Source organism: Pelophylax lessonae (assembly GCF_965119305.1).
Source record: "Pelophylax lessonae genome assembly, chromosome: 12".
NCBI lineage: Eukaryota > Metazoa > Chordata > Amphibia > Anura > Ranidae > Pelophylax > Pelophylax lessonae.
Window position 1 is genome coordinate 40,370,005 of NC_138779.1, and position 12,211 is coordinate 40,382,215.

The 12,211-nt window shown below is 43.8% G+C and overlaps 1 protein-coding gene across 5 annotated transcripts in view; it reads right to left on the bottom strand.

Annotated features, from left to right (window-relative positions):
* Window positions 1-2,059: 2,059 nt before the first annotated feature.
* The window catches only part of LOC309567856 (kazrin-like), a 228,340-nt gene continuing 218,188 nt past the window's right edge, over window positions 2,060-12,211 (bottom strand). For 3 of the 5 annotated variants that reach the window (XM_082273358.1, XM_082273356.1, XM_082273357.1), the window contains 2 exons: window positions 11,369-11,499; window positions 2,060-2,892 (listed from right to left, as the gene is read on the bottom strand). In XM_082273358.1, coding sequence (XP_082129484.1) covers window positions 2,725-2,892; window positions 11,369-11,499 — 299 coding nt within the window. In that variant the 3' untranslated portion in view covers window positions 2,060-2,724. Of the gene's footprint in view, window positions 2,893-11,355; window positions 11,500-12,211 lie in introns of all 5 variants that reach the window. The other 2 variants (XM_082273360.1, XM_082273359.1) reach the window with 2 other exon arrangements.

Genomic DNA, 12,211 nt, shown 5'->3' on the forward strand with positions numbered 1-12,211 from the left:
TATCTCACCAAAAATGACATTTTTGTTGCAGGGGATGCCTGAAATCTGACTTGTAGTGCAGACTTCTGGGAAAATAGTGAGCCAATCACACAAGCAGGAAGTGACATATATGGGGGGCGTTCTTTACACATTATGTGTACAGAACACCTCCAGGTGGCCATATTGCATTGCACTTTCAGAAAAATTACAGAGCTTCAGATTGAAAGGGAAAGGTAATTTAATAACATTCAAATACAACATGACTTGTGTTGCATTTGTATATGCCATATATTGTATTTGCTAATCCCCCCCCCCCCCACAAAAGTGGAGTTACCCTTTAAGGTGCTCCTGGCTTTAATTGCACACTTGCCCTGTCCTTGTATAATGCAGAACTATTAGCTCTGCATTATACGTGATGACGCTGGGGGACAGTCTGGAGTTTCAAGGAGAAGAAGATGGCACCAAAATGAGGGTCAGTGTAGATAATACAAGTTCTTGTTCTACCACTCGGACATAACGACCATTTAACCCTTGCAAAGGTGGATTCTGGCTATTTTCTGGGGTCGGGCTTTAACACAACATGTTACAAATGCACACGTGTAAAGGAGATCTAAAAGATTTACCAAAAACGATATGGTGACAAGGCCAAGAAGACAACTCCTTTAGGTTTAATCCAATTAGACTGTCCCATGTTCTACATAGTTCTTGTAATTAAAGAGATTTGTACAATCAGACTGTAATGTGGGGTCAGTTTTGGACAGTCTTTCCCACTTACGATTTATCGTCTCCCCTACATTCTTCACACATTACATACAAGAAGCTAAGGATGGCTGCAAGCAAATGGTGCAATTCACATATACACAAACAGACTTAAAGTGTATCTAAACCACAAACCAAAAATCAAATATATTGCAGATTACTAGTCCTTGGTGTGGTGGCTGCATCGATTTTCTTTTTAAAAGGATCTTTTGTTTTGTTTTCATCTAATAATCCTACCAATCACACATTTCCTTTTCCCTGGATGGCTACGTCACTTCTGCAGTGTATCTATGGAGGAGCCTTGGTTGTCACGCTAGGCCTACAAAGCCGGATGTATCTCTTCCATCTCCATTGCATAGAGGACAGGGCAATTGGCAGATTAAAGAGGATAGCTAGGAAGAAAGATATCCTTCTGTGCAGCTCACAGGAAGTGACAAGGACACGGCATTTCTGGCAAGATCAACAAGTATTTCCTGTATTAGCTAAAAATGTTCTTATTTAAAAAAAAAGAAATTAAAAAAAAAAAAAAAAAAAAAAATAGAAAAATCCAGCTACCACATCCAAGTACTGTAAGCTGCAATATATTGCATTTTTGTCATTTGGTTTAGTTATAACTTAAGCAATAAGGCAACACAAAGAAAACTAACCAACCAATCAGAATTCATTTTTTTACAGCCTAACAATGGTAAACTGAAATCTAATTGGTTGTGATTGGATCCCATGCTTTGCCCATCACAACAGTTCTTTACTAAATAAGTCTTTTATCGTCTCTTGATAATGAAATTGTGCAGCAATAAAAACATTTAAAAAAAAAAAACACCAAAAATTGATCTGAATCTATACACACATGAATGCAATTCTTAAAAACATGAAAACACGATGGATATGTTAAAGGGGTGCAGGTTGGAAGACATGACTAGGTGAACGTTAGAATGATCTAAGTTATCAGCGCGATTTTGGTTGAGCTGCATTAAAAACGTGACAGAGCCCACGCGACCTCTGCGATACTGACAGGGAGGGACAGCGACGTCCGAACACAGGATATAAACATACCTTCATCCTTTAGGAAAAATAGAACTTCAATATTTACTTTATAATTTAGATATAACAACTTTGTGCATTTATGCAAATAAATAAAAAAATACAAAACAAAAGGATAGAAGTGAAATAAAACTTTGTCTGGCAGGCATTAAAAGGTAAAAGTGCACCTGTCATTCACACACTGTGTGGCTGCAGCCATCTTGTCTACGGATGATGTGCAGACAAGGTGGGGGTGGGGGGGTTATTATCTGCCCCAGTTAGCAGTGGCTTGGCCAACATTGGCTCAGTCCACGTAGGCGCTTAGGGTCATGGGTGGCGATGATGGAAATGGCTGCCGCCGAGATGCCCAAGAAACAGGTACATTCTGGTACTTCATCCATGTAAGTCTGGCGGACTTTCCGAATAAAGATTCTGTATAGAATTCCTTTTGTACAAAAACGCCGGCACACCCCTGTAACAGGATAATGTCACTCGAAACGTCTCAAAGTACAGAATGCGTTACACCATGGGCTCAAGAAAACAGCGTTCAGGACGAGACACTACAAGCACAAAGTGCACAGGTTTTTTTTTCTCTTGTTATTTACAAATACACAGCAGTTTTTCAAGTTTCAAAAAAAAAAAAAAAAAAGAGAAACAATAAAAAAAAATAAAGAAAAGAAAAACATAACCCAACAGAATAAACCTTACAAAATGAAATCCAGTAAAGACAATTTTTACAATACACCGGCATCGCTAAACGGACAATGAACATTTTTACACACATCTCATTCTCTATTATTTACAGCAATTACAAAATTAGCGATGCGGGAATTAAAAAAAAACAGGACAAAAAAAAAAACTCCCTATGACCCGACAGAGTAAAAGGCTCACTTGACTTGGTTCTGTAAACGGGTTCGTACACCCTCTCACAAGTACACACGTGGAAAATGCCTGATCCACAGCTAATCACCAGTCCGCATCTTCCTCTATGTAATAGTCAGGGGTGGTACCGTCAAATAAACCGGGGTCTAAGGATTTCCTTTGTTTTCCCCGTGCAAAGACTCTTGAAATTGACCCAAAACCCATTTTCTCTTTCTTTTTCTTCCTCTTCTGGTCTTCAAGATCTTCTAAAGACTAAAAGAAAAAAAAGAGAAGAACAAAACATGAGTATAACAAATGTAATTGTTAAAGGACAATCAAAATATCCACTATGCTACTACTATGTGGTTGTTCCATTTGGCTCATGCAAATCTTTGCTGGGTATTGTGTGTATGTTCCTGCTGAAAATTATGCAACATAAAGGTTCCCTCAAATACTTTTCTTGTGGCTTGGCTCAAGTCCCCTGAAATGTAAATACTAGTTTTGTGAGTTGGGCCCACATCTACATCCCATAAAGTGCCTATGAGGCCTATGACAAGCCCCAGCATGGTCACTTAGGTCGACTTTTACAAATGTTGGTGTCTAAATAAGCACTTTGGCAGGCTCTGTGGATCAAATCCTTCACAAGAAAAACATTTCCTGGCTAAGGGTGTCCTCTAATTCTTCTAAGGAATACGTATCTTTTTTTCTTGACCCTCCAACAGTCAGTGCTATCCAATGCTCCCAGGATGTAGGAGGGCCCTCAAAATCCTCACCTACATTGCTGGACTCTTTGTCTTGCATAGTGGGTGATGACATTGCAAGTTGCATGAACATGGCCTCTCCACAGAGGAGCAGATCCATGGGATGGGTTTATGCATGTAGAAAGCTTGTGGGAGCAAGGAATGAGGGAAGCATTTCTGCTTATTCTCTACCCTCTAGACCATGGGTGTCCAACCTTTTGGCTTCTCTGGGCCACATTGAGTATAGAGAAATTGTCTCGGGCCGCATATAAAATATATACTATAGTTAAGGTATATAAGTAATAAAACGCCGCCGCGCCCTTCCCGTGCTGCTGCGCCCACCCCCCCCCAGCACTAATTTAACACAACTAGTGGATGATCCCCTCCAAGGCTGCCTCTGGGGCCATTCCCCCGACTCGACTTCCTTCCTCCCCAGCAAAAAAAAATAAATTGTCAGGTATCAGTGGGCCGCATTGCCTGAGGTTCTGGGCCCCATGCGGCCCCCGGGCCGCAGGTTGGACATGCCTGCTCTAGACCAAGTGTCTTCAAACTTTAGCCCTCCAGCTGTTCAGGAACTACAATTCCCATCATACCTAGTCATGTCTGTGAATGTCAGAGTTTTACAATGCCTCATGGGATGTGTAGTTCCGCAACAGCTGGAGGGCCGTAGTTTGAGGATCCCTGCTCTAGACAAACCTTTTCCAACCTTTTTAACATTGAGGAACCCTTGAAAATACCTTTCCTGGTTCAGGGAACCCCTACTAATAATTCTAGATGTACAACTCACAGTACATTAGTGTGAAGATCACTGGAAAGAATGTTCATTATTATTTATAGACATTAGGAAGAATCCCCCCGCCTTACAGATGGCTAAAAAGACCATTGGTGTCAGTGGTTACTCATTCTAGAGGTAGAAGTTGCTCACTGCTCAAGGAACCCCTAGCAACCGCTAGAGCAGTGGTCTCCAAACTTCAGCCCGTGGGCCAAATGTGGTCTTTTGCTAGCCTTTCCAGCCATTGGGGCACTATTCTTCCCACTGACACCAATAATGGAGCATAATTCCTGCCACGGACACCAACGATGGCGCACTATTCTTCCAACATGATATCAATGATGGGGCACGATTCCTTCTACAGACCACAGGTGCTATGTAATTTCTATACTCACTGACCAAAAAACCTGTGGCACTGTTTATTCCCACACTGAAGCCTAGTACGCACTTTTCCTTCAACCCTCAAAAAAAAAAAAAAAACTGGCAGCTCAGGTCAGAGCCGCTGTAATAACTATCCAACTTTCCCTTGCTGAGCTATTATGTTCTGACAGGGGGGTGACCCCATCCCACCAGAACACTTCAGTCAGTGCTCTCAGCCATCAGCTGCTGGTTTTCCAGCATGCTCGTTTGACAGAAGACGGCCGAACAGATCGGCTGCCATATACATGGGCCGAATGACGACTGGTTTTTATTCAACCGCCGATGTCGCCTATTCAGCCCGCATATACTAGGCTTGAATCCAGGATATTTTCTACCCCCACTGGAAATAATCTGGCCTTGCTTAAGTCTAAAGGACAGTAAACTGGCCCTTCACTTAGAAAGTTTCTAGACCTCTGCTCTAGGGGAACTTATGGCACTTTTCCACTGCATGGAACCGTAACGGTTCGGCTCGCTTTTGTGCTTTTCCACTGCTGGTACCGCATGGTATAGGGTCGGAACGGTTCGGTACGGTATAGGTTTGCTTTTCCACTGCACCGAACCAAACGGTACGGTACGACTCTTAAAAAACAGTACCTACTCAATTGTGGTTCCAACAGGTACCAAACTGGTACCATATCCCACAATCCTTTGTCACTGATTGGTCAGAGAATCCCACCCACCCCGTTGTTATCCCACCCACTTAACTTTAGTACTACTTTAGTGGAAAAGCAAACCATACCGTACCGTACCGAACCGCTCCGACACTATACCATGCGGTACCAGCAGTGGAAAAGCAAACCGGGCCAAGCAGGGCCGAGTAGAGCCGAGCCGGTACTAGCCGGTACTTGCAGTGGAAAAGTGCCATTAGTTGAGAAAGGCTGCCCTAGACTAAACGAGCTGGGTGGGGGAGGGGTGGAGCACAAACTACTGCTATTTTATGGCTGAACGGAGATACATTTTTAGATTTGAGGTCCAGTGGGAGAGGTTTTAGTGCTGTGCAGCTAGCTGGCTTACTGGGCACTGGGGTCCTCCGTTTGAATCTCAACCAGGTTACTACTGGCATGGAGTTTGTATGTTCTCCCTGTGCTTGCAAAGGTTTCCCCTGGGTATTCTGGTTTCCTCCCACACTCCAAAGATGTGCTGGTAGGTTTATTAACTCCTGTGTTAAAGGGCCCTTGTATGTAAATGTATGCATGTGAGGTAAGGACTTTAGATTGCAAGCTCCTTGAGGACAGGGACTGATGTAAATGTAAAGCACTGCGTTGTCAGTGCTAAATACCTATAATAAATAAAACAGTTCAGCCTGCATCCATAGTGGAACTCGAGCCTAGCAGGACTAAGGCCGGCCATACACTGTTCGAAATCTCAGCCGGTTCCTGATTAGAACCGTTAACTGGCAGGATTAACGTACACAGTTGATCGATCAACCTGGGAACAACCAACCTGCCGGATTTGCATTCGATTATAGCAAATGGCTGCTATAGCCGCTAGCGATGGTTATGGTCTTCTCCTGGTGGGGATGGCTTCCCCAGTCAGAGAAGACCATGGCTGATTCCCCTGTCAGCACTACCTGTGTTGATGGGGTAATCATGCAAATTTCTGTTCTGCAACCCGTGGCTGCAGGACAGAAATTTGCACTGTGTATGGCCAGCCTAAGGTCCTGGAAGAAAATACGACCTTGGTCCTATATGCATAGAGTTCGTACTGTATGTTCTTATATGCACTTATCCATATGGGTCTCCTACTGCAATCCAAACATTTTCTGGTAGATTAACTGGATACCGGCCAAACTGAACATGCTGTGTGTGCGACTGTTATTACAAATTGTAAGCTCCACATAAACAAATGGTTCAATGTACTGCGGAATGTGTCAGCTCTTCATAAATACAGGAAATAAAAAAAATGAAACAATTTCACACAAGCAACATTTAGACACTTGGACACAGCGACTAATACACAGGCACAGCAGAGCTGCCATTCACAACTGAGATTTGTACTTAAAAATAGTCTGATTTTGGTAACAAAGCCAGAGATTTCATGTGGCTGATTGTGGACAAGAGCATTAAGGAAACACCGACAATGCTACAGCAGGTCAGTGGGGAGTATGTTCGTGAAAAGGATTACGACAGTGTCCAATCAAGCATGAGCAATTTGTGGTGTAAAGGAAAATCATGCTGAAATAACACATATAACTTTAGAGAAGTGTTCCTCGACTCCCGTTCTGGGTGACTACTAACACAAAAACTGATGTCAGAGGGATTAATGATGGTGTGTTCGCAAGATTCTTTTTAAATTGGTTTGATTTGTGTCTATGCATACCTCCTTTACTGAAATGTACTGCATGGAAGCAGTGGTGTATTTAGGTTTTGTGCTGCCCTAGGCTTCACTAAACTTGGGCACCCCTAATTTAAAAATGACCCACCCCTTCCTGTAAAGGCCACACCCTTTCCTGTTTATCACCCGCCCTGTCATCTGTAAACCACAGACCACAACCACAGTCTATCAGTGCCCATTAGTGCATCCTCGTCAGTTCCCAAAAGTTCAGCTTCATCAGTGCAGCCTCATTATTGCCCATCAGTGCAGCCTATCAGTGCAGCCTCATTATTGCCCATCAGTGCAGCCTATCAGTGCAGCCTATCAGTGCAGCCTATCAGTGCAGCCTATCAGTGCCCATCAGTGCTGCCTTATCAGAGCAGCTTATCAGTCCTGCCTCATCAGGGGCCATTGGTGCAGTCTATTAGTGCCCATCAGTGCAACATATCAGTGCCCATCAGGGCAGCATATCAGTGCAGCCCCATCAGCTTTTTTGCTGCCCCCCTTCAAAGTGCTGCCCTAGGCCTGGGTCTTGTTGGCCTAGGCCAAGATACAGCACTGCATGGAAGTTCAACTAAAATAGTATTGGATAGGTGAGACACAGGGGCATAACTAGAACCTTCAGGGCACCCGGTGCAAGAAACAAGAAGAGCCCCCCCCCCCCGACCCCCTTTTCCTCCAGACCCGAGGCCCTTTACTTCCCTTGCAGGGCCTTCTATTACGATCCCATTCCAGCTTTTCCAAATTTTAGGAGCCCCGTTGGGGGGCTTTAGTGAAATAGCAGGGGTCCAAACAAACCTCTGATGTTCCACCTTTGAGGCAGAAAAAAGAAAATGGAGGACACAGCCTCAGCTGCAAGGATTGAAAGGACATATATAGCTCTGTACAGAGCTTCTCGTTCATTCACAAACTGAAGCATAGTAAACACAGTTTACTATGGAGAGTACAGATGAGTACACAGGGGCCCAGGAGCAGCAGATTCTGGATAGGAATGCTGGCATATAGAGGAACTGATCCCTTACATTTTCCTCCTGCAGCCAATGAATGCCTGCCAGAGGGAGAGGAGGAGAGGCTTGTTTTAGCAGCAGCAAGAGGAAAATGGAGGGGATCGGTTCTTCTATATGCCGCCCCTCCTATCCATATTTAAAGGGGGAAGCAGCACACATTTGCCTGCACGTTCCCCAGTAGCCTGCATTCCCGTGTGGGCTAATCCCATTCATGTCTGTTGGGACAGAAGGGTTGCACGGACAGAGCAACAAGTCCAAATATGACATCATCCCTCAAATCACCTTGATTGCCTTAGGGCTGTGTATCTGCATGGATGTCACACTGGGAGCAGCAGCTGTGTCCCAATAGACAACAATGGGACTGTCGGCACGGGGATGCACTCAACAACTGTGAATCCATGTGTCGGTAAAACATGGCCCTTGCAAGAGGCACAGATCAAATTGCCCCACCTGAATCTCCCCCAGCTCCCCACCCGCTCAGTAGAGACCATTCCCTCCCCACGTGTTCCTGCATGTTGGCCATTGGTGGGTGGAATTTAAGCAGGAGGAGGGTTATGTCAGATCACTCCACCCCTCCTGCCTGCCAAGGCCAATAATTTGAAGACTGTGCTGCATAGTGTCACTTGGCGATACTAGGTAAACAAAACACACAAGATCAAAAGAAAAATTATGGCCATGTCGGCACCACCTGGACTGCGGTACCCAGTGCTGGCCGCACCCCTGCAACCCCTTACATTTGCCACTAACCGCCCTCTCTTTTGTGGTTATAGGGATGTGCAATGTAGGTAGAGTTTTGTGCCTGGCAGCGCGGTCACTTGTAGACACAGGAGTGTGACATCACCACCTTGTCTTTCCACCTTGTCCAATCAGAGGATGCTTTGCATTAATTCAGAAAATGCAAAGCATTCTCTGAATGGCACCTGTGTTGAGCGACCTCCTGTGTTCCTCCAAATGGCCAACCTCCAAGCTGGACCAAAGTAACCATGTATAAAATACCCATATCTGGCTTTTTTTCTCCCTAACCCCCTTTGAGTCCCACAGCTTTTTTTTCCCGATGTATCAGTTTTATAGTCTACCACAATCTATTATGCAACCAGGTCTTTAAATTGGTAGCAAATTTGGATCAATATATTTTATTTCCTCTATTTTATTTTTACTGGCAAGAAGTATTAAATAATTATGAAAAAATGCATTTTCCCATAATTTCTCTCAATGCATTATTTATGCAATTTGCGTACCCCCATATATTTACTGCAAAATATAATTAACAAAGTCAGCTGATTAAAATTATATCACATTATTGGTGACTTATGTAAAGTAACGGAATGTTAATGCTTTTAATTTGTTTTTTTTCCCTGGGGAGTCTAGTATGATCAGTGGAAACCAGATCCAGAGCCCCCCTCTCCATGAAGCTGCATAAGCAACAGATCACTTTTACTACAGAAGTGATCTATTTCTGCAGGGAGATGCTGGACAGAGCTAGAACAGCTCTTCCTAAGCCTCTGTACTGCAACATCACATCCTTTTAAATGTAAACACTATGCAGCAGAACGGTGTTAGGAAGCATTGTGTCAATGGTGTTCTGCTACAGACGCTCCTATGCAGTTCTGTGTAGCAAAATCTGAAGTCCATAACTTGATAGTTTCCACTCCTTGGGTTAGCTCTGGCTTCCCGCTGCTATGTGTATAGCTGGCTGTTTTAGTGCTTAAGGCTGATTGGGGGGGGTCTCAGAAACTGGCTGCGGTTTTAAGATGAAGCTGGGACAGCTCTGGGGTTAATAACTGCTATCTCTGAACAATTTTAAAATGGCGCCTAAGACTCAAGTGCTTAAAAAACAGCAAATCAAAAATACACAAACTAGCTACAACTAGTAGTTGTACTAAGTAGTTCACAAGTAGTTCTACTAGTAGTTTTTGCTATGGAAACAAGACATGGAATGGAGTTACTATTACTAACAATGTAATCGCATGTCATCTGACATATTGGGGTTGATTTACTTAAACTAGAGAGTGCAAAATCTGGTGCAGGTGTGCATGGTAGCCAATCAGCTTTCAACATCAGCTTGTTCAATTAGGCTTGAACAACAAGCCCTCGTTCACATTGGGCTGATTTGACATGCGATGTGACATGGAGCCTATTGCCTGCAATGGCACCATCTAAATTGGTGCAACGCTGACTTTGCAGCGCTGCACTGATTCCAAAAAGTAGTTTCTGCACTACTTTGCTGACTTACGGGGCAATTTCAATAGACGTCTGCACAGATGTCTGCCTAATCACGCCCGAACTCGCACTGACATGCGGGTTTGAAATCGTGCAAGTTCTTCAAACCTGCCCTCAGTGTGAATGAGGGCTAAAACCTGAAAGCCAATTAGTTTATATTCAGAGCCTTAAGCCTCGTACACACGCAACGATGATAGGCCGTCTTTTGTCCAGTGTTGTTGTGTTGGTTGAAAAGTGCTCTAGACTGCACACAAATTTTTTCGGCCAACAAAAACCAACTTCAGAAGTGATGTCATGTGCTGGTTTACTTCCCGTGTGTTTTTTCTTCTCTGAGCATGTCCAGTCTTGCTCATCTGACTTTTGTCGGCCGAAATCTGTACTGACTGACGGAAAATCGGCCGTTCTGTTGACGGCCAACAAAAATTTTATAGCCTGCACACCAGATTTTGTTCGGCCGAAAAGTCGCAGTCGGTTGTCGAAAGCATCATACTAACAAGCCGAAAATCGGCCGATCGGACGTTGGCCGAAAATTCACGGCCAACTATCGATGCGTGTGTACAAGGCTTTAGATTTTAGGCTTAATAATGCAGAAAATTCGGATTCAATAAAAAACGAAGTCATTCAAAGTTCTAGCCTCATACTGCCATGATTTGGTTCTTACCCCCCACGTGGTATGGATACCCCCAGTTCAGGACCTGTGCATTAGCAGATAAGTCGAGGTACATTAACCCCTGGATCTGCTTAGACTTTAGAAGACAACTTTGTAAACCACATAGATTTCTCTGTCTCTTTAAGTGATTTGCTATGATCCAGTTTATATTTCATTATGGCAACAATTATGCCTAATCAAAACCGATGTGCAAATTCCCAAGATACTAATTTGACATTTTTTACTTTCCTCATAAATATTTCATTTGACATTATTACGACCCAGAGTTTTATTTCTGATGCCCAGGACGATTCTGTTGTTTGTCTACCAGCAGCTTATTCCCCTGACAGAGGCGGATGTGGAATTAATCATCGCGCTCCTTTATTCGCACACACATACATTTTCCTCACTTCCATATGTCAACTCAAATTCCTCGGCTTTGTATCCAGGAGACGACACACGGACGACTTTGCTCGATGGAACACGGCCGTTACCCATCATCCTCTCCTCTTCCAGTCTATGCAGACAGGCATCCAGCATGCACAGTGACAGCAACAGATAAACAAGAAAAGGCTCAGGAATGGATAGAATAGAGGAATAAAAAAAGAGACCTACACTACCGTCTTACATTGCAGAGGGAATGCGTTCGGTGCCTTGGTGAGTTGATATCACTAGGTGTGGACGATCTGTCACCATCCGCGGCGGATGCGTCGGATATGATTGAGGGTTGCCGAGAATGGCAAGGACTTACTCTGACACCTAATGAAGAATAAAACCGCATGAAATAAAAGAATTAGACAGCAAAAACAGAATTCCATACAAGTGTGCCGGTTCCATCTTACCCGGTGGAAAGGCCCAGAGATGGTAAGAAGTCCTTTCAGAAAAGCGTTGTGTGTTCAGCTATTATTATTATTCAAGATTTATATAGTGCCAACAGTTTGTGTTGGTGCTATGAATTAGGTTATGAAGGTTATGAATTAAGGCAGACAGTACAGTTACCATACAATGTAATACAAGAGGATTTAGAGGGCCCTGCTCCTGAGAGCTTACAATCTAGTAACATTCTTCTGATGTGCTTTTGTTCTTTACACAGTAAACCCATTCACTAAATACTTTTTTTTATGATTGAACGTGCTAAAGTCATTTCAATACATTTTTAAATCTGCAGCTTTTATTAAAATAGTTGGTGGTCCTGCCATGATGGTCTTTGTTCAGACACTTCCTTTATAGGGTGACTTTGCCCCGTTTCCTAATTAAACTGATTCTAAAGCTCTGTTCCCATCTAGGCGTCCCACATTGCAGGTGGAATCACCGTGATTCTGCCCGTGATCCCAAATCCCCAGATGCGCTTGCGATCCCCTTCACTTCCAATGGCACCCTGGTCGCGGCACGATTTTCCCACGATTGTCACCTGGTGAATCGCGGTAAAATCGTGCAAACAGAATGGAGGGACACCGGTCGCCCAAAAGTT